The sequence below is a fragment of the Cervus elaphus genome, chromosome 2 (assembly GCF_910594005.1).
Source record: "Cervus elaphus chromosome 2, mCerEla1.1, whole genome shotgun sequence".
Classification (NCBI taxonomy): domain Eukaryota; kingdom Metazoa; phylum Chordata; class Mammalia; order Artiodactyla; family Cervidae; genus Cervus; species Cervus elaphus.
Window position 1 is genome coordinate 7769428 of NC_057816.1, and position 25133 is coordinate 7794560.

General features: G+C 61.6%; 1 protein-coding gene across 1 annotated transcript; it reads left to right on the plus strand.

Moving 5' to 3' along the window:
* Nucleotides 1-1606: 1606 nt before the first annotated feature.
* ATG2A (autophagy related 2A) lies at nucleotides 1607-22031 on the plus strand. The gene is made up of 41 exons (XM_043927407.1): nucleotides 1607-1901; nucleotides 4165-4327; nucleotides 4449-4601; nucleotides 4729-4831; nucleotides 5241-5376; nucleotides 5712-5810; nucleotides 6112-6208; nucleotides 6302-6466; nucleotides 6573-6713; nucleotides 7273-7510; nucleotides 7597-7741; nucleotides 7835-7927; nucleotides 8360-8518; nucleotides 8616-8859; nucleotides 9205-9301; nucleotides 9402-9558; nucleotides 10255-10397; nucleotides 10476-10615; nucleotides 10710-10867; nucleotides 11329-11479; nucleotides 11616-11815; nucleotides 11910-11990; nucleotides 12222-12328; nucleotides 12424-12516; nucleotides 13897-13967; nucleotides 14190-14266; nucleotides 14961-15131; nucleotides 15276-15402; nucleotides 15489-15703; nucleotides 16202-16410; nucleotides 16646-16781; nucleotides 18236-18436; nucleotides 18648-18749; nucleotides 18850-18934; nucleotides 19031-19166; nucleotides 19252-19324; nucleotides 19476-19558; nucleotides 19795-19916; nucleotides 20050-20204; nucleotides 21143-21295; nucleotides 21385-22031. Exons 1-41 carry the CDS (start codon nucleotides 1731-1733, stop codon nucleotides 21619-21621), a joined length of 5787 nt encoding a protein of 1928 aa, XP_043783342.1. The 5' UTR covers nucleotides 1607-1730; the 3' UTR covers nucleotides 21622-22031.
* Nucleotides 22032-25133: the final 3102 nt, after the last annotated feature.

Below are 25133 nucleotides of genomic sequence, written 5' to 3' on the forward strand. Positions count from 1 at the left end.
TTAATCAAATGAGCATAGATATCTTCCACTAAAACTTTATTTGTGGACACATGTGAATTTCATACGCTATTTAGGTCATGAAATCTTACTCTTCTTCTGGTTATTTCCACCTATTCTAATATGTAAAAACCACTCTTGGTTCAAGGGCTGTACAAAATAATAAACCCCTGTTCAAGGGGGTTAGAATCCATTCTTTATTGGATTTTAGGATTAGAGATATTAAAAGTTATTATTATTATCACAGGGAGAGAGGCTGGAGGCCTGACCAAGTACAAAGAGAAGGGAAGATCCGTTAATCTCCTCTCAAGCATTCCAGGTGAGACCTTCTTCATTATGGGCTCATAGCAACCTTTATAAATCTGTTTCCTTTTCTATAAAATGGTTACAATAGTCTCCCTGTCCATCACCAACTCCTGGAGCTTGTTCAAATGCATGTCCATCAAGTCGGTGATGCCATCCAACCATCTCATCCTCTGTCGTCCCCCTGTCCTCCCCACTTCAATCTTTTCCAGCATCAGGGTCTTTTCCAATGAGTCATTTCTTTGCATCAGGTGGCCAAAGTATTGGAGCTTCAGCTTCAGCATCAGTCCATCCAATGAATGTTCAGGACTTATCTCCTTCAGGATGGACTGATTGGATCTCGTTGCAGTCCAAGGGACTCTCAAGAGTCTTCTCCAACACCACAGTTCAAAAGCATCAATTTTTCGGCGCTCAGCTTTCTTTATAGTTCAACTCTCACATCCATACATGACTACTGGAAAAACCATAGCTTTAACTAGACAAACCTTTGTTGGCAAAGTAATGTCTCTGCTTTTGAATATGCTGTCAAGGTTGGTCATAACTTTTCTTCCAAGGAGCAAGCGTCTTTTAATTTCATGGCTACAGTCACCATCTGCAGTGATTTTGGAGCCCCCCAAAATAAAGCCAGCCACTGTTTCCATTTTTTCCCCATCTAGTTGCCATGAAGTGATGGGACCAGATGCCATGATCTTAGTTTTTAGAATGTTGAGTTTTAAGCCAACTTTTTCACTCTCCTCTTTCAGTTTCATCAAGAGGCGCTTTAGTTCTTCTTCGCTAATATTCCAATGAATATTCAGGACTGATTTCTTTTAGGATTGACTGGTTTGATCTTGCAGTCCAAGCGACCCTCCATAGTCTTCTCCAACACCACAGTTCAAAAGCATCTCACACGCTAGCAAAGTAATGCTCAAAATGCAAATGTTTTCACTTAATTGTTTCTAGAGATGAGTGCTGGGGCTCTGACACTAAGTAGTCCTCTAAAAAGCTTTTACTAAGTTTAATGGGACACTGTCGCTTTAAATCCTCCTTAACCACCTCAAGTACCAATTGGAAGAGTTGGCACATGCGCATTCCTTTGAAGGGCTGGCACCTCAGGCTACAGCCTTCCCGGAGCCCGTAGGAGAGGTTAAAGGTCCACCCACACAGAATTTGTACGCAAGAGTAAATCAATATCGGGAGCTCTGTATCGTCCTGGGAGCCCAGTCCCTTTTTCGCGCCTGAAGGCTCCGCCCCCGCGGCCAATCAGTAGGCCTCGCCCTTTGCAGTGACCAATGGCAGTGAGCGTGGGGGGCGTGGTCGCGCGTCCGGGGGTGCGGCCTGGCGCTAAGAGAAGCGGCGGGGTGAGCCGGGGGCTCTAGTGAACAGCGCAACCGGACGGGGAACGCTGGCAGGCGGCGAGTGGAAGCGGCCCGGGCCCGGCGGTCCCCGAGATGTCACGATGGCTGTGGCCGTGGTCGAACTGTGTGAAAGAGCGGGTTTGCCGCTACTTGCTGCACCACTACTTGGGTCACTTCTTCCAGGAGCACCTCAGCCTGGACCAGCTCAGCCTGGATCTGTACAAGGGCAGCGTTGCCCTGCGCGATATACATCTGGAGATTTGGGTGAGGATCCGAACCCGGGAAGGGTCAGACTCGGGGGGGCTCAGCGGCCTGAGGCTGCCTGCGAAAGGGTCCACCTAAGGGACCAGGCACCAGAGTGGCGAGGCCTTGGGCTTCCGGCCCTTTCCAGGGGTCAGAGGGACCCCAGCCAGTCGCGTCCAGAGCCAGAAGCTAGACGGGAAGGGGTCCCTGCCTCTTCTTCGCAGGAAGAGAAACTGAGGCTGGGGAGCCGGATATCACTTCTCTGGAGAATGCTAGGATAAGCTATCAAACTGGGGGCCAGAGTTGAGGGTGGTGTCAAGGGGCTAAGGAGAAGGTGAGGAGGGATTGCAGGAACTTGGGGGCCCTGGTGGGACCAGGCCAGGGATGTGGCAGAGTTGGGACATACAGCTGGTTGGGGAAGTCTGGAAGGGGTCCAGGACCCTGCTGTGGGCACCTGTGGGAAAGGTGCCCTGACCTCCTGACCCCACGTCCCAGGCTCAGTGGGTGGTGTTCATCTCCGGATATGGATGTCAACAACCGCGTCAGCACCCTTGTTGATCAACACTTTGTGTGACTGCCACTGCTGCCTACTTCCTGCTTTGGGGAGAGTGGGATGGACCAAATGGGTGTTTGGGGAGGGGCTTGGGCATCAGCATCTAGCATCACCTAGAGGAAAGCCCTGGAGGAAAGGTGGAGAGGTCTGGCCTGAGGCAGAGAGGAGAGAGATTCTGGGCAAGCAGAGAGGAATAAGGTCTGGGTCAGAGGCCTGAGGCTGGGGGCGGTGAAGAGCTGTGACTCATGTACAGCTGACCTGGGAAGTTGCAAAGGAGCCTCCACGTAGAGGCGAAAGACAAGTCCAGAGCAACAGGGGTGGGCAAGGGGACAGGTGGTGGTTGGTGGTTTAGTCGCTAAGTTGTATACTTATACTCTTTGCCCCCATGGATTGTAGCCTGCCAGGCTGCTCTGTCCATGGGATTTCCCAGGCAAGAATACTGGAGTGGGTGCCATCGAACCTGGGTCTCCCGAATTACAGGTGGATTCTTTGCCAAATGAGCCACCAGGGAAGCCCCCATGAGGACAGGGACTTCTCAGTTTTCTAGGGGAGCAGACAGTGTGCCTCACCTCAATATAGTCTGGGCAGGAAGAGTTGGGCTTTACGGTAGACCAGGCCTTCCTGAGCAAATGTGGAGCAGAGGAGATCCCCAGGCCTAGAGTTGGTGACACTTCTTACCTGTGAATCCCAGTGCAGAAGACCTTTTCTGACCTCTAACCTCAGCCTCTTAGGCTGACCCAAACCTGTAGGCTGCGTCTTTCTACACTTCACCTGCCCTACCCTCTGGTTGGGGAGTGCATTGACTCCTAGCTAGGCTACTTTCCTTCCTGGCTTCCAGGGAGAAGTTGACCCCTGGTGGAATGCCAGTTCTTTCCCCATATGCCCACCCTTCTCCAAGCTGCTAGACCTGCAGCCCCTACCTTGTGGATCCCCAGAGAGGCCTGGTCCCTGGGGACCCTGCAATAGGAGGAAGAGAGAAGCCTGGGCCTCAGTTCCCAGAGTACACTGGTTGACTAGACAAGTCCCTTCTGTTTAGGCCTCAAGTTTCCCCACCTGTGGATCTCTGGCTAAGGAATTTGGACTTGATCTCTGTGTACCTTCTGGTTCTGCCATGTATTTTATTCATGGATCCAACAAAGGTTTACTGAGGCCCTCTCCGGGTGGCACCACACAGTGCCTAGAATCACACCGAGGAAGCAGGTGGGCTCCTGCCGCCGGGGAGCTCCCAGACTGGTGCAGGGGGCTGCCCCTATATTTGTAATGGGAGGCTCTAGCCTTGTGCCTCAGAGAGAGGTGCAGCTACACCAGGTGGAGTTGGGCGTCCCCCTCCAGCTCAGGTCAGCCCCTGCCTGCCTCTCCCGGACACTCCCCTTAAACCCCATGCTTGCCCAGGTGAACATGGGCTGCCGTACTCTCGGCTGGGCCTTTGCGCATGCTGTTCCCATGCCTGGAAGCTTCCCTTCCATCCCCTCTGCCTGGCTCCCTCCTCTTCCTCCTTCAGCTCCCTCTTCCTCAGGTTTGAAAGACTGGGCGTGTTGGACTGTACAGTAATAGGGCAGCCAAGAGTAGTTATCAGTTGAGCAAAGGTAGGATTTTGTAAGTAGCACGCAGAGGGATGGGAGAGCAAGGGTGCTCTCCAAGGTGGAACAGCCTGGTGAGGAGTGCAGTAGCCAGGGAGACAGCCAGGTTTGGGAGTTCCCTGAGCTGGCTTTGTCTCCTGTTTGCTCCCAGTCTGTGAATGAGGTACTGGAGTCTATGGAGTCGCCACTGGAGCTGGTGGAAGGCTTTGTGGGCTCCATTGAAGTGGCCGTGCCCTGGGCTGCCCTGCTCACCGACCACTGCACTGTGCATGTGTCGGGCCTCCAGCTCACCTTACAACCCCGCCAGGGCCCAGGTAAGAGCAGGGTGAAGCTCAGGTGGGGGGGGTGGGGGAGGGGAGCAGACAGTGGGAGTGGGCCTGGGCACCCAGGTTCTGACTAGGTCCACCTGCCCTGAGACCCTCTTCCTACCTGCAGGGCCGGGGACCGCTGACTCACAGAGCTGGGCCTCGTGCATGACCACGAGCATGCAGCTGGCTCAGGAGTGCCTGCGGGACGGGCTGCCTGAGCCCTCTGAGCCACCGCAGCCCCTGGAAGGACTGGAGATGTTCGCTCAGACCATCGAGACTGGTGAGCAGACCCTTCCACGGCCCTTAGCGCAAGGACCTCAGGCAGCACCCTGCTGCCTGATGGGGAAACTGTCTGGCCCTCACTGCTCTGCCTGACCTGAGACTCCCCCCCCACCCCCACCCCTCAGTACTGCGAAGGATCAAGGTGACCTTCTTGGATACTGTCGTGAGGGTGGAGCACTCGCCGGGCACTGGGGAGCGTGGCGTCGCAGTGGAGGCCCACGTGCAGAGGTAGGGGCAGGCCGAACAGGTGGGCTGTGTGAATGGGGAGGGGAGCGAGGGGCTGCTGAAGGGCCCTGGCCCTGCCCGCATCCCCATCCCAGGCTCCTAGGAGGTGTCAGGGCAAGTCTGAGTGGGCCTGGGCTGTGGCCGTGGCAGAGGGAGGTGGACTGTGCTGGGAGCCTGGAGTGGTGTCCAAGGGCCTGGTAGTGCAGGGCCAGGGTGGCTGGGCCCCCAGGACCAGGTCACACGCTGAGGGTCTGAGGAGTAAGAGCTGGCCGTGGAGTTCTAGGATGGCCTGGCTACGATGCAGTAGCTCTGCAGGCCAGACGTCACTGACCCCAGACTTCTAGAATACGGTGCATTGCGGGGGGCCCCAGCTCGCAGTGGTCCGGGCACTGTCTGACCCTCCACTCCCCAGACTGGAGTACTGCGATGAGGCGGTGCGAGACCCCAGCCAGGCGCCCCCGGTGGATGTGCACCAGCCTCCTGCCTTCCTCCACAAGCTGCTGCAGCTGGCGGGGGTCCGCCTGCACTTCGAGGAGCTGCCCCAACAGGTGGGCCGACTCTGGTCCTCACAGTCTCTTTCTCCATCAAATCCCTGTCCTCGACCCACCTGTCCCTCTCCACCCCTTCTGACCATGTGCGTGCTCAGTCATGTCTGACTCTTTGCGGTCCCTTAGACTGCAGCCCGCCGGGCTCCTCTGTCCATGGAATTTTCCAGGCAAGAATACTGGAGTAGGTTGCCATTTCCTCCTCCAGGGGATCTTCCCAACCCAGGGATTGAACCTACATTTCTTGCGTCTCCTGCATCGGCAGGCGAATTCTTTACCACTAGTGCCATTTTGACTGCATCTTTTCAACCCCTCCTCTCCTATATCTCGTCTCCCAGGAAGGACCCCCAGAGCCGCCCTTGCAGATCGGCAGCTGCTCAGGGTGCCTGGAGCTGACAGTGAAACTGAAGCAGAATGAGGCCTTCCCAGGCCCCAAGGTGGGTCCCCAGGCCCCTGGGGATGAGAATTATACCCCATTTCAGCGTCCTTCTCAGCAGAGCTGGTCTTCCCTGGGACAGAGCGAGGTCATTGGGGCGGGGGCGGGGGGAGCTCACTGCCTTCTAGGCAACTGGAGAAACAGGGAAACAGGCTCAGAGTGGTCCAGTTGGGGCCAGGGTCGCACAGCTAGTTGGTGGCTGAGCTCAGCGTGGCGGCTGTCAGGCTGCCTCCTAAGGGTGAGGGCAGGTGGGTGGCCGCAGTGGCTGGCATGGGCTCCATGGTTGCTCCCTCCTCCTCTAGCTGGAGGTGTGTGGACAGCTGGGCTCCCTACATCTGCTCCTGACCCCACGGCAGCTCCAGCAGCTTCAGGAACTGCTTAGCGCCGTGAGCCTTGCAGGTGAGACATCTGGGTAGTCCCGGGGGCAAGGGGAGAATGCCTGGGAAGGGGCAGGCAGACAGGACTGACTCAAGGGCATGTCCTCCCCTGCAGACCCCGAGAGCCTGGTGGACAAGCTGAACAAGAGTCGCCCACTTGGTGCTGAAGACCTGTGGCTGATTGAACAAGATCTGAACCAGCAGCTGCAGGCGGGGACTGGGACTGAGCCCCTCAGCCCAGACCCCCTTTCAAACCCCCTTGTCAACCTGGAGAGCACCGGTGGGTGTGGAGCTAGACCTGGCAATTGACGGGGGAGTCTGGTATGGGTGCAGGGGTTGGGGGGCCGAGCCCGGCCGTCTCTGAGACGCCTTCCTCTGGCCCACAGACCTCTTCTTCTCCATGGCGGGCCTCACAAGCAGTGTGGCCTCAGCCGTGTCCGAGCTCTCGCTCTCCGACGTAGACCTGGGCTCCTCTGTGCACAGTACCACAGCCTCCCGCCGGCTCTCTGCCCAGGCCCCCCCAACCGGTGAGTCCTCCCAGGTCAGGGAGAGCTGGAGGAAGGCGCGGTGTCAGGTCATGTTGCTTATGTGCGTGCAGAAGGCCTGGGGGTCCACCGTTGGGGACTTGGTTCTGGGGGAACACTCAGGGGAGGTGGCAATGTGATGGACAGAGCTTGGATTTCAGAGTCAGTGACCCTGGGGATTTCCCGCAGGGCTCAGGCAGTAGAGTCAGTGACATTGGCCCAAGCACTTAAACTCTTGGAGACTCAGTTTCTCCTTTCATGAGGGATGAGATCTGACCCCACCAAGCTGTATGTTTGGGAGCTTATATGTGTCAGCTACTGGGTAAGCGCTTTATCATTTCCAGTTTGTCCAGTTTCCTTGAAGGGGTTGAATCGAGCCTGGACTCAGTGTCTGACATAAACAAGGCTTCGTGTCACCCCTGCCTGGCCAAGCTCCCGGCCGGAGTCAGGGTTCACTTCAGCCAAGGCTTCTCCCAGCCCCGAGCCCAAGTGTCTGACTGTCGCTTGACCTGGGGTCCCCACGAGCTCTGGGGAGCCTCTGGTGAAGCCTTTGTCCTCTCAGGCAGGACAGCCCCGGTGCCCCCCTCGAACTCCCTGCGCCCTGACTCGCTGCTGAAGATGACCTTGGGGGGTGTGACCCTGACCTTGCTTCAGACATCTGCCCCATCTTCTGGACCACCTGACCTCACCACCCACTTTTTTGCTGAGTTTGATGCCACCGTGGATGGGTCCTTCGGCTCCCATGACTTGTACCGTCTCCGACCGCGCTTCCAGAGGGCCTGTCCTTGCAGCCATGTCCGGTACAAGCCCAAGGCGGGCCTGAGCACAAGGGGACTCCCCGAGCCCCTGCAGTCCCCGCTTCTGACGCCCAGCTTCTTCCCCGTAGGCTAACGGGTGCCGCCGTGCAGCTGTCCTGGGAGCTGCAGACAAGCCGGGGCCGGCGGGTCTCCAGCACGGAAGTGCACTTCGGGCAGCTGGAGGTGCTGGAGTGCCTGTGGCCCAGGGGCGCCTCGGAGCCTGAGTACGCAGAGGTGAGGGCTGACAGCCTGTGCGCGTGGTCGGCTGGGCCTGGAGGTGAGGCTGGGCGCGGGGGCTCACCCGCCATCTTCCCCGTCCCCACCCAGATCCTGAGCTTCCCCAACAGCCTGCGATCCCAGGCCTCAGCTCAGCCCTGTGCTCACCTGCGCCACACACAGACCCTGCGCCGGGTGCCCAAGGTAACCCACCCGACCCCAGGCCTGGGGGCCCTTGGCTGTTTGCTGTGGGTGTTGCCCCCCACCAGCCACCCCTGGTGCCTCCCTGCTCCCACCCTTTACCCCATTCCCTGTGCTCCATCCAGAGCACACCCCCCACCCCGGAGCCCTGAAATACCTCTGGGCCACGTGCATGCCATCCTCTCGGCCCCTCTCCTGGCTCATGACAAAGCCCTGCCAGCCCATAGGACTGGGGGTGGTAGGTTCTGGGCAGCGTGGTTGTCTGACTCGAGCAGTCTGTGACACCCCACTCCCCTCCCGGGTCCCTTCCCCGAGCTCGTCTCCTCTTGGAAGGGCTTTGTGTTCTTCCTGTTTTCGCTCACGGAGACTCCTGCCCACCTGCCCTCACCTCCCCCGCCACACAGCCCTCGCTGACATGAGCACCCTCCCCCTCAGAGCCGGCCCCGGCGCCCACCTGCCTGCCGTTGTCACTCAGAACTGGCCCTGGACCTGGCCGACTTCCAGGCAGATGTGGAGCTGGGGGCCCTGGACCGGCTCACTGCCCTGCTGCACCTGGCCACCACACCCCCTCCTGAGCTGCCTGCGGGCCTGCTGGTGAGAGGCCCAGCCAGGGTGGAGAGTGGGGCACGCATCCTCTGGCTCCTGACCACGGGGGCGGAGGGGTGGCTGCAGCTCTGATTCTCCCTCGCAGACAGAGCCCCCGGCGGCAGCCGAGCAGCACACGCTGGTGCGGCTCTCAGCACCCCGGGCCACACTGCAGCTGCGTTTCCCTATCGCTGACCTGCGGCCTGAGCGGGACCCCTGGGCAGGCCGGGCCGTGCGGGCCGAGCAGCTGAGCCTGGAGCTGACTGAGCCCCAGTTCCGGTCAGAGTTGAGCAGTGGGCCTGGTCCCCCAGCCCCCACCCGCCTGGAACTTACCTGCTCTGACCTGCATGGTAAGACTGCCCCAGGAGACAACCCCTTGGGCAGGGAGCTGAGGCCTCTGGGAGAGGTGGGCTCGGGGCACCAGAAGGGGCTGGGTCATGAGTGGGGTCCAGGCCTCATCTGCTTTGTGTGGCGCCCTCACTGCCCGTTCCCTGGGCTCCTCTTTGCAGTGGGCAGAGTGGACTGTTTATCTCAGGGCCGTTGCAGACTGTGGGTGCAAGGGAGGGCACAGGTCCGTAAACAATAAAACACAGCTCTCGTGGGCAAGGCTCCAGGCCCCCACTGACCCATCGGCATTGAGGAAGAGATGGGGAGAGGTGGCAGTGACGACCCCCACTCCTCCCCATCCCCTCCAGTCACCTATGAAGATGGAGAGAAGCCGCCGGTCCCCTGCCTGCGGGTCTCCAAAGCTCTGGATCCCAAGAGCCCTGGGCACAAGTACTTCCTGCCCCAGTAAGTCGGGGCTCTGGAAGGAGCAGGCAGGAGAGGAGGGCTTTGCTACCGAGGGCAGAGGGAGGCCCCGCAGGCCAGTGACAGGCCTGTGCCCTGGCAGGGTAGTGGTGACCCTGAACCCCCAGCTCAACGCACAGTGGGAAGTGGCCCCGGAGAAGGGAGAGGATCTGGAGCTGTCGGCTGAGAACCTGTGCGACCTTCGGGAGCCCGAGCCCTCGCCCTTCTCCTCCAAAAGGACCATGTACGAGACGGAAGAGGTGAGGTCCAGGCCTTCTGAGTCTCTCAGGAGCCACTTGGTGGCTGTGGGTCAGGGGGACAGGACCACCTGCAGGGCCAGATAACATGTGACTCAGCACCAGTGAGAATTTCATGTCTTCCACTGTCTCTGGTCAGTGAAGAGTCAGAAACACCACAGCTTGTGGGGCCTGAGAGTGAGGGCCGTGGCGAGGGCAGCGCCCTGGGCCTTGGGCCTGGGTGGGAAAGATATGACCCCAGCCCATCAGCCATTTCTCAGCAGTGGACATTTGGGCCGCGGGATCCTCTTCTGAAGGTGCTGAGGGTCGAGTGAGAGGCAGTTAAGGGCCTGGCCTCTGGTCCAAGCGGCCTCGGTTCGCGTCCAGGCTCTGCCACTCAGTGGCTGTGTCATCTCAGGGGACTGTCCAACCTCCTGGAAAGTGAGCTCCAGATGAGCTTCTGCGTCTGGAGAGTGGGTGTAGTGACCCGTCTCACGGGCCTGCTGTGAGGACAGAGGAGGTAACATAAATGAGGCCCTTGGAGCTGGGTTCTCATGCAGTCAGTCCTTCAGGCCAGACAAGATGGCTGCCACACATCCCAGCAGAGAAGGCGCGTGTGAATGACGGCTGGAGTTCAGGAAGCAGATTCTAAGTCTGGCAGCAGGCCCTGACCTCTCTCACATCCCCTTCCCTGCTCTCCCCACCCGCCCCCCCCTCAAGATGGTGATCCCTGGAGACCCTGAGGAGATGAGGGCCTTTCAGAACCGGGCCCTGGCGCTGTCCCGCTGTAGCCTGGAAGTGATCCTGCCCGCCGCCCACGTCTTCCTGCCCAGCAAGGAGGTCTACGAGAGCCTCTACAACAGGTGATGGTGTGGGCGGGGCGGGGGCGGCCAGGGCCTGGGCCGGGCCCCCCTCACTGCCGTGGTCCAACCGTCCTCCAGGATCAACAACGACCTGCTCATGTGGGAGCCCGCAGACCTGCTTCCCGCCCCTGCCCCCGCTGCACCCCCGGCCAGCTGCCCAGATGCCTCGGGCTTCTGGCACGACAGCTTCAAGATGTGCAAGTCTGCCTTCAAGCTGGGTAGGAGGCATGCTCCGGTGGGTCCCGGGGGCCGGGGCAGACCCTCCCCCACCTCCAGGTCTTCTTGCCACTCGGCTCCTTGATCTCGCCCTAGACTCGGACTCAGACGACGAGGACACCCACTTCTCAGCGGGGGCGTCAGGTGCCCCCCAGCCCCTTGCCCGTGAGTCCCGGAACCCTCGCTCCCAGAGTACCTTCTCTGCACTGGTGACGGTGCTGAAGGGCCGGATCACCGCCCACTGTGAGACCAAGGTGAGGACCGCCCAGGGGCAGGGACCCCCGACTCCAGAGCCACTGGCAGGAAAACCAGGCCTGTGCGAGCTGCTCCGAGTTAGGAATGTGGGAAACAGAAGCCCCACTGAGGTCCAAGTGTGGCCTGCCCAGCCATTAGCACCCACCTGCCCCCCAGACCCACCCATGCCACCCCACCCATTCCATCACACCCCATCAGCCGCTTACTAGCACCTGCCTTGTGTAAGGCACTCAGGGTTAGGGTTAGGTAAGGCTCAGAGTCCAAGCAGGCACCATCCAATGCTTGGAGGTAGACAGGGAGGGTGACCCTTCTCCTCTGGGTGCTGCCCCGGACCTCCAGCAGTCTGGAGAGTGGCCAGAGCCAATCCCATTCAGATCGAGGCTCGGAGGCCCCCTGACCCCGAGGGAGTGGGGGCTGCCGAGTAAAGCCTCTGAGGCCAGGCTGCGCGCTCTGTCTGCAGGACGAGTGTGGGAAGCGGCTGGAGGGCGCCCACGGGGAGCTGGTACTGGACGTGGAACAAGGCACTATCTTCAGTGTCTCTCAGTACCGAGGCCAGCCGGGGCTTGGCTACTTCTGCCTGGAAGCTGAGAAGGCAGCACTCTACCACCGAGGTGTGAGGGCTGGGGGCCAGTTGCCATGGGTCCCAGGGGTCCATGGTCAGGGGTGGTCTCTCAGGAGGGATGTGTGCCCTCGGTAGAGTGGGTCGTCCACCAGCTGGGCAGGGGAGCTCACCAGATACCTCCCCAGCGGCCATGGATGACTACCCACTGCCCGGTCGCCTGGAGCTGCCCACCTTTGCTCCCCCGGCCCAGCTGGCCCAGACCATCTACCCGTCGGAGGGCGGGGTGACTGAACAAGGAGCCTCGGGCCACAGAGGCCAGGGCCGGGGCCCCCACATGCTGTCCACAGCGGTGCGCATCCAGCTGGACCCTCACAGGAACGTCAAGGTACAGGCCCACCTGCTTCCGGCCCACCTGTCTGGTCAGGGCTGTGCCTCCCGGGTCCCTGGGGCTCCCGTGCTGACTCTGCCTTGCCCCCCAGGAGTTCCTGGTGACCCTGCGGCTGCACGGGGCCACCCTGCGCCACCGCATGGCCCTGCCGGAGCAGAGCTGGCACTCCCAGGTGAGCCAAGGCGGGGTAGCGGGCAGGTCTCCAGGCCTGGATGAGGCAGGTGTGAGGGGCAGGGGCTGGGCCAGAGCTGACCTTGGACTGGAGCTGACTTGTGGGTGGAGCCCCTGGGCCAGGGTGTGGTGGACAGCTGGTGGGCAGCAAGTAGGGGACTGGGCTGGGGTCGGGGGTTGGGGAAGGAAGAAGCTCCCTCACCCTCATGTACCTCTCCTCTGGCCCCCAAAGCTATTGGAGTTCTTAGATGTCCTGGATGACCCAGTGCTGGGCTACCTGCCTCCAACGGTCATCACCATCCTGCACGTCCACCTGTTCTCCTGTGCCATGGACTACAGGTACCCAGGCTCAGGGGCCTGGGGGCCTGGGGCTGGGGCCAGGCTCTCATGAGCAAGGACCTGCCCCAGCCCAAACGTGACCCCTTCCCTCCCAGGCCCCTCTACCTCCCCGTACGTGTCCTTGTCACTGCTGAGACCTTCACCCTCTCCAGCAACATCGTCATGGACACCTCTACCTTCCTGCTCAGGTATGCAACTCCTCCTACCCAAGCCCCCCATCCATCCCACCCCAAGTCAGCTGTAGCTACCCCTTCCCCAGGGTCCCACATACCTGCTGTGTGTCCTCAGGCCAGTCTGCGCCTTTCTGTGCATCTGAGTGATCCCTCTCTGAGGAAGTCTAGTAGGTTTCACCTACCTAGAGGCAGTCAAACCTCTGAGGCAGAGCATTTGAGCTCTTGCCTGATAATCTCACTTCTGGAGGTCGTCCTCAGGACAAAAGGATAAGAAGGGTGAAATATAAAGCCTCCATAGTATAATTTAAAATAGTCAAAACTTGTAAACAATTTAAATGACCTGAAATTACGACCTTAGTCAGTAAACATGGCCTTGTGCTCAGTCACTTCATTCATGTGCGACTCTGCGACCCCATGGACTGTAGCCTGTCCAGCTCCTCTGTGTCCACGGGATTCTCCAGGCAAGAGCACTGGAGTGGGTTGCCATGGCCACCTCCAGTGGCTCTTCCTGACCCAAACATGGCCTACCCAACCATTAAAGTCAAATTTAAAAGTAACATTGAAAAATGCCATCATATAATATTTACTGAAAAAAATAAGATATAAAGCCATATATACATACTTTTTTAAAGATTTTTGGGGGTGTGTTTATATATGTCTCCGTGTCTTCATGGAAAAGACTGGAAGGAGATGGATAGCTATCCCTCAGTATCCACAGGGGCTTGCTTTCAGGACCTCTCGTGACACCAAAATTCAGGGGCGCTGAAGTCACTTATATAAAAGGGGGCAACATTTGCATGTATCCCATGCACATCCTCCCATATTCTTTAAGTCATCTCTAGATTACTTTTAACGCCCAACACAGTGTAAATGCTACATAAGTAACTGCTAGCATGCAACAAATTCAAGTTTTGCTTTTTGGAACTTTCTGGATTTTTGTTTGTTTTGGTTCCCTGACCAAGAATGGATTTTTTTAAAAGTATTTTTGATCTGCAGTTGGTTGAATCCTCAGAAGCAGAACCCACAGATAGGAAGGGCCAAGGTTCTCTTCTCAGAATCTGAGATTAGCTATATTCTTACATATTTAAAAGCAGTGGGGGGAACGCAGGACATTTCCCTCCCAGGGCTGCTGTGAGTTCCGGGTGAGGTAGACAGCTGGATAGATGTTCAGAAAGAGAAATGCTGCCCAGTGTCCCCGAGTGCCTGCTGGCTGGGCCTGTGGTCTCCCCATGGTACAGACAAGAACGCCAAGGCCAGAGAAGGGCCAGCACTAGTTTCTTGTCAGCTTGGGATGCCCTGTCAGGGCCCCCTCTACCTGTCTCTACGAGCCCCACCTTCCTAGGAGCTGCGGCCCTGCAGCGGCTCCCGGCCCTTCTCAGCCCTGTTCCCCGCCAGGTTCATCCTCGACGACTCCGCCTTGTACCTGTCCGACAAGTGTGAGATGGAGACCCTGGATCTGCGGCGAGGTGGGCAGGGCCTAGACTGGGCTCCCTCCCCTCTGAGGGACTGTGGCCCCGGCCACCCCCAGAGTGGCCAGACGTCCTCCCCCAGCTGCCGGCCAGGTTCTCAGGGCCCACAGACACGCGCACGCACACCAGGGCGGCACCCACTCAAACCCCAGACTCTCCCACTAGGGCCGGGGCTGGGTAGGAGGAGGCAACAGGGCCCTCTTCTGCCTTCTGCCTCAGATTATGTCTGCGTCTTGGACGTTGACCTCCTGGAGCTTGTGATCAAAACCTGGAAGGGGAACACTGAGGACAAGCTGGTGAGTGTGACTGGCACCTGGGGTCCACCAGGGTCCCCAGAGCCAGAGCAGGTATCTGGGCGAGGGAGCCCTCCGGGCATCACTTTTCCCCACCTGCTGTCTCTTTCGTTTCTGCCCCGGGGCCTGGGCTCAGGTCACAGTCGCTGGCAGCCCTCCCCTGTGGTTATTGGCCCTCCTGGGAGCCCTAGATAGACATCCCTCTGTAGGAACCCCACCAGCACAGGGCAGTTGTAGCCCAGGAAGAGCAGGACCTGAGGAGACAGCCCTTGGGGGCCCCTGATTTCCCTGTTTGTAACAGACAGATACTAGGCCTGGTGGCTCAGTTGGTAAAAAAATCCTCCTGCAATGCAGGAGACCCAAGTTCAATCCCTGAGTGGGGAAGATCCCCTGGAGAAGGAAATGGCAACCCACTCCAGTATTCTTGCCTGGAAAGCCCCTTGGACAGAGGAGCCTGGTGGTCTACAGTCCATGGGATTGCCAAGAGTCAGACACGACTGAGCAGCTAAACCCCCATCACAGGCCCCTGCTCACCGGGCTGAGGTGCGGGACTCGGGGGCCTGGAGGCACAGAAGAGCCCCCGTGCCTCCCCGGACAGCCCTGGGCGAAGCCGCTTTTCCCCTCTGGCTGAGTGCGCCCATGCTCTCAGCCGGTTGTTGACTGGCCGCCGCAGGCTGACCCCCGCCCCGCCCCGCAGAGCCAGCCGCTGTTCGAGCTGCGCTGCTCCAACAACGCGATGCACGTGCACAGCTGTGCCGACTCCTGTGCCCTGCTGGTCAACCTGCTGCAGTACCTGACGCGCTCAGGGGACCTGCACCCCCCACCCCGGCCGCCCAGCCCCACGGAGATCGCAGGCCAGAAGGTGCAGGTGAGGCCCCGCCCCTCCGGCTCCCGGAGCCCCGCCCAGGCCCCGCCCCTGCCGGGGCCCCCACCAGGGCCCTGGTGATGGGGACGTCCTGGGCCCCGCCCCCGCTCCTAACTCGAGCTCACCAGTACCCCCTGCCCGGCCCAGCTCTCAGAGAGCCCCGCCTCCCTGCCCTCGTGCCCGCCGGTGGAGACGGCCCTCATCAACCAGCGGGACCTGACGGACGCCCTCTTGGACACAGAGCGCAGCCTGCGGGAGCTGGCGCAGGCCTCAGGTGGGGTCGGGGTGCGGCGGGGTCCGCAGACGCAGTCAGTACTCACACCAGGCAGCCCCTTCAGCCGGCCCCTCCCTCCCCCACAGGCGGCCCCTTCTTCCAGGCCTCTCCAGTGTCCGTCTACCTGTTCCCCGGAGAACGGAGTGGGGCCCACCCCCCCTCACCTGCTGCTGGGGCTCCCACTGGCAGCTTGGGGTCCCGCTCCGGGGCCAAAGAAGCTGAAAAGGAAGAGGAGGGGGATGGAGACACTCTGGACAGCGATGAGTTCTGCATCTTGGACGCTCCTGGCCTGGGCATCCTGGTGTGTGGTGGGCAGGCTGGGCAGGGCCAGGAAGAGGGTGCTCAGTTAGGGGCCCTCCTAGAGCTCCCACTGTGAAAGAGGCAGGAGGTGGTCACCGTCTGAGGGGATGAGGGTTGGGGCTCCCTGGGGAGACAGCCCTCACTGTGGGCTTGGAAGAAGTTGACGAAGGTCCAGAGGAAGTGACAAGGCATGGTGTCCGGGGCAGAGGGGTGGGGACTTTGAGGGTCAGAGGGAGAGGAGCAGGGCAGACAGCAGGAGGGGGAGGGGACCCATTCGCTGTGAGGGCGCTGGCCTCCCGGCCGCCCAGTGCCAGTGGGAACGTCCGAGCTCACTGTCACACACAAGCGAGACCTTGGTTCAGGGAGGCAGGAGCGCGGGGCACTCAGGCCCCTCCAGGTCACGGCCCATGAGACTCCCCTTTTGTGAAATGGGAGAGGGGAGAGGGTTGTGAGGACGGGGGAGAGGAGCGGCTGTGCTCACGTGGCGTCCCCCCTGCAGCCCGCCGACGGCGAGCCCGTGGTGACGCAGCTGCACCCAGGCCCCATCGTAGTGCGGGATGGGCACTTCGCGCAGCCGCTGGGCAGCACGGACCTGCTGCGGGCACCTGCCCACTTCCCCGTGCCCAGCAGTCGAGTGGTGCTGCGTGAGGTCTCCCTCGTCTGGCACCTCTATGGCGGCCGAGACTTTGGCCCCCACCCCGGCCACAGGTGAGAAGGAGCAGGTGCGGGTGGCAGCAGGGCCCCCAGGAGATGGGGCCCGGGCCAGCTGACCTTTGGCAGCTGGTGACCTTGAACCTGAGCCTCATCTTCTGACCTTCAGGCTTCCTCTTCCCCATGCCCCGCCTACCTCCCCGGGGGAGGGTCTCTGGCCCCAACTCTAACCAGAGGGAATGTGGGAAGGAGATTCCCCCTGAGTCAACTCGTCCCCTGTTCCTCTGCCCAGGGCAAGGGTCGGCCTCTCAGGCCCCCGGAGTTCCCCTTCTCGCAGCTCCGGCCCCAACCGGCCCCAGAACTCCTGGCGTGCGCAAGGGGGCAGTGGGAGGCAGCACCACATCCTTATGGAGATCCAGCTTAGCAAGGTGAGCAGGGGGCTCAGGCAGAGGAGGCAGGGGTGGGGGACCAGAACAGGCCCTCCCCTGCCCGCTGCCCAGCTAGCGCTTCACTCCGTGGAACCCGCAAGTCATGCACTTGGTTAGCTGATGTGCTATTCTAAGTGCTGGATACAGCGATGGGCAAAGCAGACAGAAACCTGCCTTCCTGTCCCTTGAGTCACAGTACAGGGAGCCTGATAGGACCAATGTGTGTGCTCAGTCACTTCAGTTGTGTCCAACTCTATGGACAGGCTCCTCTGTCCATTGGATTCTCCAGGCGACAATACTGGAGTGGGTTGCCATGCCCCCCTCCAAAGACTATATATACATATACTCAAATGTGATGAGTGCTTGGGGAATGTGAGCAGCAAGAGGGCTCAGGGAGCACGGGGAAGGGCTGGAAAGTCCTCGTGGAAATGTGCCGTTTTGCACAAAGGTGTGAGGAAAGGAGCCCAGAGGAGGTTTTCAGGCACAGGGCACGGCATGAGGGCTATAAACCAGGAGCATCCCTTGCATGTTCTGGGACCAGCAACGAGGCCAGCGAGACTGCCGCTGAGAAGGGAGGAGAGCAGTAGGAGATGAGGCCAGAGATCCGACCCTGGGCAGGCTCCATAGGCCCTGAGGACCACGGGCGGTTCTGGGTTTTACCAGAGGGACGGCGGAAAGAACCACAGGATGGGCTGCTGGACTGAGTGTCCTTGAGGGAGAGAGCGGGCCAGGCTGGCCTGAGAAATGGTGCGGGTCAAGGGCCGCCTAATGAGAGCGAGCCCGCACAGACCCACTCCCCGAGCTCACAAGGGCGCAGGTGCTGAGAGAACTCCGGGGGAAGTGCTTCAGAGGGGTGGCGAGGGTGCCTCGGACTCCAGACAGGCCAGGGGGCTGGTGACAGCGCGGAGCAATGGGGAGAGAAGGCCGGGGCAAGGGCCTGCGGCTGAGGGAGGCTTTGACCTGTCAAGGGCAGAGAGGCCAGGGTGCCGCACATCAAGGGCAAGGGCCAAGGGCGGGCTTGGAGGGAGAGCGCAGCCTTTCCAGGCCATGGGGAGGAGTCTGCAGGCGTGGGGTGGGCGGGCGAACACTTTACAAAGGTGGACAGAGAAGGGGCTGGAGGGGATGAGCAGGGGGTGTTCAGGGGAGGGGGAGCGGCAGCCCTGAGGCCAGGGGCGGCTGCGGAGGTGACAGACGTGCGGGGGGACTGGACGGTTGTGTAGAGGAGGCAGGACTGACAGCCCTGGTGATGGAGAGATGCCGGGGGAGGACCGCACCCTCAAGAGTGACGGGGGCGCAGGTGCCCCTTGGGGGATGGGAGGGCTGTGAGAACGGGCCCTGCGGGTTCACCAGAGGCTGTGCGGAGCGTGCCGTGCCGGCGGGGCTGAGACTGGGGGGGCCGGGGGAGGGCTGAGAGTGCAGGGAGCTGCCCGCTCAGGCCGCTGTGCGCCCCACAGGTGAGCTTCCAACACGAGGTGTACCCGGCGGAGCCAGGCCCAGTCGCCCCCGGCCGGGAGCTGGAGGAGCAGCTGCTGTCCCGCCAGGTGTTCATCGTGCAGGAGCTGGAGGTCCGCGACCGGCTGGCCTCCTCCCAGATCAACAAGTTCCTGTACCTCCACACGAGCGAGCGCATGCCGCGGCGCACCCACTCCAACATGGTACGGGCTCTGCCCGGGGCCACACACGTCCACACACGAGCCTGCAGGCACACACACACACACACACACACAGAATTGTGAGTCCAGGACGGTGGGGGGCTCACAGGCGGGCTTCACTGAGGGAGCGGCCTCTGCAGGACCAGCTGGGTGAGCACTGGGGGGGTGGGGGCCTGAGGCCCAGCGGGGCCCAGAGCTCACCTCCTGCCTTCAGCTCAAGGTCAAAGCGCTGCACGTGGCCCCCGTGACCAACCTGGGGGGTCCCGAGTGCTGCCTCCGCGTCTCGCTGCTGCCCCTGCGGCTCAATGTGGACCAGGTGAGCAGGCCACGTGGGGTCGGAGCCTGAGCCGAGCCCGCTGCCCCGCCCCCCGCCCCCGCCCCCCGGCCTCTGAATCTGATCCCCTTGCTCCCCGCAGGACGCCCTGCTCTTCCTCAGGGACTTCTTCACCACCCTGGCAGCCAGCATCAACCCCATGGTCTCAGTAGAGACCTCCGCCGAAGGTGAGCAACTGGGCCGGCAAGGGGAGGGTCCGGGCCTCCCGCCTCACCACCATGCCTGGGCCCACCCCTGGTCTGTCCCCACCATCTCCCCTCCAGCTCGCCCTGAGACCCCGGTCCCACCCAGCGGCCCCCAGGAAGGGCAGCCCAAGAGTGTGGAGACCACCAGCTCCCAGGAAGCCGTAGGCGGTAGGCACGGCGCCCCCTCTGCTGAGCAGCAGCCCATCTACTTCAGGTAGGGTGTTGGGCCGGGGACCCCGGGCCAGGCCGCAGGGGGCCAGGCCAGTGACCTCAGGACCCTCTCCCTACTCCCCCTCCAGGGAGTTCCGCTTCACATCTGAGGTGCCCATTTGGCTGGATTACCATGGCAAGCACGTCACCATGGACCAGGTGGTGAGTGGGCTGTCAGGTCCCCATCCTGCTGTGGCCTTGGGAGGCCAGGGGGCAGGCAACACTGGCCGCTGTCAGCCTCTAGAGGCTCCGGGGGGCTGGACCAGTCCCTGGGCCCCAGGGTGTATAACTCCAGCTCCTCTCCCCTCCCCAGGGCACTTTCGCAGGCCTCCTCATCGGCCTGGCCCAGCTCAACTGCTCCGAGCTGAAGCTAAAGCGGCTCTGCTGCCGGCATGGGTGAGCCTCCAGGCCTCTCACAGGGCCCTCTCTCTGTTCCTGACTCGGGCCTTGGCCAAGACCTCACCCTTCTGGCACCTCAGTTTTGTCCTCTGTGAAATGGGCTCAGTTAATCCCTCCTACAGGGCTGGGTGGAGCTGCGGGGCATGTTGGGGTGCCTTGGGTCCCTCTGGCCCTGTGACCCCTCAGTGAGTGGGTCTGCTTCGCCCTGCCCTCCTCTCCCCGCCCCATCCCAGGCTCCTGGGCGTAGACAAGGTGCTGGGTTACGCGCTCAATGAGTGGCTGCAGGACATCCGCAAGAACCAGCTGCCTGGCTTGCTGGGGGGCGTGGGCCCCATGCACTCAGTCGTTCAGCTCTGTGAGTATCTGGCTTTGGGGGCTCTGGAAACTGCCACACTCGGGCAGCCTAGAAGCCGCTCTGGGGAGTTAAGTTCCCGCAGCAGGGTAGGTGGGGGCGGCCTCGGGCATCTCTGACCACCCCGTCCCCCTAGTCCAAGGGTTCCGGGACCTGCTGTGGCTGCCCATCGAGCAGTACAGGAAGGACGGCCGCCTCATGCGGGGGCTGCAGCGGGGTGCTGCCTCCTTCGGCTCGTCCACAGCCTCGGCCGCCTTGGAACTCAGCAACCGGCTGGTGCAAGCTATCCAGGTGAGCGGACCCCCAGCGTCCAGGGCGGGGAGGCTCTGCTCCACGGTGCCCAGTTCCCTCCTCATAGCTCTACCAAGCGTGGGCAGTCTGGACGTGTGAGATCTTAGGAGGAACAGTCACAGAGACAGGAGGCCAAGTGACCAGCCTGGAGCCCCCGTGGCTCCCGTGTGGGAGCGTCAGGCCCCCAGCTCTAGAGCCCGCTAGGTGTCCGTCCGTTCATGGCTCTGCCCTGACGGGGAGGGAAGGGGCTGGTTCTCTTGAATGAACCAGAGATTGACCGTTGCGCTTCACCAGGCCCAGAGGGGAAGTCCGGGGATTACTCTGTGAGCAGCTGTAGATGAGTGCCCCAGGTTCTGGAGTAGAGGGGTGTTGTGTCCAATCTCAGAAGTGAGGGGGAGCGTGCAGATCCTCGGGGCAGTTGGGGAGGGGCAGGCAGGATCTCTCGAGAGGAGGCTGGAGGGATACGCGGGTATCTGAGGCCCTCCCAGGGCAGTGAGCTGGGGTGTGGCCCAGCCAGGTGAGGAGGTCGGGTGAGGGGAATGACGCTGGGGGTGAGAGAACAGAGGAGCCAGCAGACAGACAGTCACCTCGGTGACAGCTCGGTGATCTGTGGGGGTGGGAGAGGGGAACCCAGGTCTCTGTCAGGGCCGCCCCTGGAGCTCCCAAGGAGCAGGTGGAGAGGACAAGGCGCTGGACTCAGGCTGCATCTGTAGCACCCCAGACGGGCAGGAGGAGGGGTATGGGTCCAGAGGACATTCAGGGAGTCCCCTCAGGAGGCATGAGGTCACCCGAAAGCCCCCTGACCTGGGGCTTGGGATCTTGGCAGGACCCCAGGAGCAGCACATACAGTGTGGCTGCTGGGGAGGCAGGGGTTGGGGGGGCGGTAGTGGGCTCCCTCCTGGCCCTGTCTCCTCATCTGGTGTCCCCCACGTGCCCAGGCCACAGCTGAGACCGTGTATGACATCCTGTCCCCAGCGGCGCCCGTCTCGCGCTCCCTGCAGGACAAGCGCTCTGTGCGGAGGCTGCGGAAGGGCCAGCAGCCCGCCGACCTCCGGGAGGGCGTGGCCAAGGCCTACGACACGGTTCGAGAGGTAAGGAGGCCCAGCCCCGCTCCCAGTCGTCCCACGTCCACACCCACACCCCCACCACGGACCCCCGCGCTGACCGCCGGCCTCCACAGGGCATCCTGGACACAGCTCAGACCATCTGCGAGGTGGCGTCTCGGGGCCACGAACAGAAGGGGCTGACCGGCGCCGTGGGGGGCGTGATCCGCCAGCTGCCCCCTACCGTGGTGAAGCCCCTCATCCTGGCCACCGAGGCCACGTCCAACCTGCTGGGGGGGATGCGCAACCAGATCCTCCCCGACGCGCATAAGGACCACGCTCTAAAGTGGCGTCTGGACGAGGCCCGGGACTGAGCGCAGGCCCCGGGACCCCACCTCGCACGGCCAGCCCAGGGGCACCTCCAGAGCGCTGCAGCCCCCTGCTGGTTGGGCCAGGCCTTCAGAAATGGACCAGGAAGGACCCTGATGGGCCTACCCGCTGCCAACCGCTGTGAGAGTGGACCTTCCCTGCCTGGGGCCTCAGCCCCGTCTCTGCACTTTTCCTCCCGGGAGAAAGGACACCGTGCCCCCCCACCACCTGGGCCCACACCGCTGCCTTGTTCCAGAATGGAGGCTCTCGGACCCCAACCCACTCAGCCAAGTGTCTTTCTGTGTCTCGGCGGGAGATGGGGGCACGGACACCGTGTGGCTCAATGTATTTTTAAGCTCCTTGAGCGTGTGGGTCAGTGTCTGCATGACGTGGAATAAACTGCCCACTGCCAGCCCCTCCTGTGTCCCTGCAGTGCCCCCGCCTCGACCTGCACCGCCCCGTCCCCGGCTCTGTCCCCAGCACCGCCCAGCTCACCACCAAGGGTGCCACACCCTCTCCACCCACCGGGCAGGTGAACAGCCCACCGCCCCGGCCTCAAACCCCTCCACCTGCCCGCCTCTGTGCTCCTCCCCTCCGCTGCCCTGTTGCTATGCTGGGCCCCTCGCCCCTCTCCTGGGGGACTGCCACCCTGGCACCACTTGTGACCTGGCAGGCACTGAGTGGAGAGGAGAGGAGGAATGGTCCTTGGAGCCTACCTCACCCAGACCACATTTCTTGGCGCCTCCCCCAAAAAGCCCAATACAGCCCTCCCTGGGGCGCTGGGAGGGCACTGGACCAGAGCAAAGGGTAGGACTGTGCAGGACCCCAGGGGGGCTCAGGCCCCGACCCTGTGACCTGAGGCCTCGCCGTCCGTCTCCGAGCCTCAGGCCCCTCCCAGTAATCTCTGCCCAGCTGACCCAGGGGCCACGAGGGTCAGTCAAGGCCATTCCTGGAAGGCTGGGCCCTCTGGGGCCGCACCTGCTTTCCTTAGCAGGTTTTCAGGTGACTGGAACCTCTGCCCTGGGGTCCCAGCTGCACCCTGGAGGGGGAAGGGGGCCTGACAGTGAGTTTTGCAGAGAAACACTCGGTCGGGGAAGTGGCTGTCACCTGCCCCCTCCCAACACCTCTCACCTTGTTTCTGGTGAACAAGGAAGAAGGGGCCACTCTATTGGGCCCCTCCCCACCCCATTCTCCAGGAGCACTGCGCTGAGATGGGAGGGCCCGTGGGGAAACTGAGGCCCAGGTTAAGAGGCTCACCCTTCTGGGGCGTCAGTAAAGCCCCCCAGCCCACTTTGTGCCCCTGTGGCCCCTCCTCGGTGAGGGCCTGGGCACCTAGTGAGCGGGCAGAAGTTTTGTCCTAGGGGCCCCCCTGGCCCTCACTGCCCACGGTCGCGTGGGGCGGTGGGCCACGCCGTGACAGGGGAGTGGGGTTTTGATGGCTGGGATCCTGATGCCACTAGGAGAGGCAGGTGGGGCCCAGGCTGATGCTTCCTGGAACTGCCCCACCCTACCCGAGCACAGTCCAGGGTTTGATGCCCTTCGAACTGCACTTGTGATCGGTATTGACAGGCGGCGGGGTAATCATTAACTGTGGCCAGGGGCTGGGCCAACGGCTCAAAAGGCGCTGGGCCCAGAGTGGCCCCACTTCCTCCTCGTGCCCCGAGGGCCAGCCCAGCACCCAGGTAAGAGCCTTCCCTGAGGGGTTAGGTCCCTGCAGCCCCTCTGCCCTCCCACCCCGGATGCTCCCGAGCCCAGCCCTTCTAAGATGTAAGGAAGGGACCCGAAGCAACTCCTGGGTGACCCAAGCGAGTCCCTTCTGCCCCTGGGCCTCGGTTTCCACCAACGGGACAAGGGTCAGGACTCCTGAGTGGACGGTGGGCGGCATCTCTGCCGCTGCTCCTGCCTCTGCCAGACCAGGTACTTGGTCTTGCCTGTGGGTCTTCGAAAGAGCCTGCTCTGTGACCTTGGGCAGCCTCCTCTGCCCGCCAGGGCCGGTTTCCACTGCTGGGAAAGGAGTCCATAGCCTAGGTCCACTCTAAAAGCTCCAAGTCCCAGGTCCTCTTTCTCCCCAGAAGCTTTGGGGTCTCCAAAGAATGCCCTAGGCCTCACAGGACTGGCATTGTAAGGGGCCACAGCCTGTTTGGTGGGGATGAGAACACACTGCAGGAGGGAGGCTGTTCCCCCGGGGCCCTGGGCCAGCTCAGGGACCCCAACCAATACCCGCTTCTCCCCACTGGGGGAGCAGACCCAAAGGTGGAAGGGAAGGTGGATCCCCAATAGCGCCGGCCAGGGTGACCTCACACGCCCTGGTATGAGAACCAGCAGTGGCTCAGAGAGGTTAAGCCACTTGCTCAAGGTCACCCAGCTCCCAGGACCCTGCTGGCTGTCAGGCCACTGAGGTGCTGAGCACTCTCCCAGAAGGCAGCGGCTCATAGCCTTGTGCTTAGCGCTGTGGGGGGTGATGTCTCAAGCACCTTCTCCGGTTCCCTGTGCTCCCCGCCCCCCAGCTCTGTCCCTTTCCCGTTCTCTGCCTGCCCTTCTCATCGCCCTCTCTTGGCCCCCCAGCCTCACTCTCCCACTTTCTCTGTCTTCCCTTCTCTGTCCCCCCACCATTCTCTCCGTCTCATCTCCAGCTTCGTGTCTGGCGCCCTCCTCAGGGTTCTGGGCATTCAGAGCTCCCTGGAGATCGCAGATGCCCAGTGTTCCCTCACTGTTCCTCCGCCCTGTGGCTGCAGCAGGAAGGGTGGGCAAAGGGCACAGAGAGGAGGCCGCAACAGCAAACCTGAACCTAGGGCCCAGCTCTAGTTGGGAAAGAAACAAGGAAACAAGGAACTTGGGGAGAGGGTGTGGGGGTGTCAGTGGGCAAAGGCTGCCCGGGAGCTGTAAACGGGAGCCACTCCCGGCTTTATGAGCAGATCTGGGGTTGAGCCTGGACTTCGCCCAGAAGGAGTGCTGGCATCAGACTCCAGGTGTGGGCCCCAGATGATAAGAAGCCTCCATAAAAAGACTGGATCAGGGGCAGTGAGGACAGGGCCCAGGCCTCTAACTGGCTCCCACCCCCTGTAACAGCAACTCCATGTGGAAGTACCACTAATTCCAGTGGGGCTGCTGTTATCTGGGGTGGGGGTCACGCCCACGGAGGAGGCGAAGCGGCGACTGCCCAGCACACCAGCAGGGACCCCCACCCCATGGCCACACTCCCAGCACCAGGGTGGCGACGGGCGGTGGGCTGTCAGCAGGCTGCTGAGACCGAGTGCACAGGGCTCTGACCTATGAATTGACAGCCAGTGCTCTCGTGTCCCCTCTGGCTGCCAATTCCATAGGTCACAGGTATGTTCGCCTCAATGCCAGCCACCAGGACCTGCGGGGGAAGGGGCGGGCTGGGGGTGCCTGGTGGGCCGTGAAACCTGTCGACCACAGTCCTGCCGCCTTCCGCCCTTTCCATTTTCCTTCTTGCGCAGGGAAAATGAATGAATGGCTTTAGGGCTCCACCTCCACTGGCTGCGCTGTGTGTCTG

Bases quoted from the DNA above. Each gene is read 5' to 3' on its own strand.
- ATG2A (XM_043927407.1), top strand. From the start codon at position 1,731: ATGTCACGATGGCTGTGGCCGTGGTCGAACTGTGTGAAAGAGCGGGTT. The intron at 1,902-4,164 runs GTGAGGATCCGA...GTTTGCTCCCAG, and splicing joins ATATACATCTGGAGATTTGG to TCTGTGAATGAGGTACTGGA. The intron at 18,935-19,030 runs GTGAGCAACTGG...TCTCCCCTCCAG, and splicing joins AGTAGAGACCTCCGCCGAAG to CTCGCCCTGAGACCCCGGTC.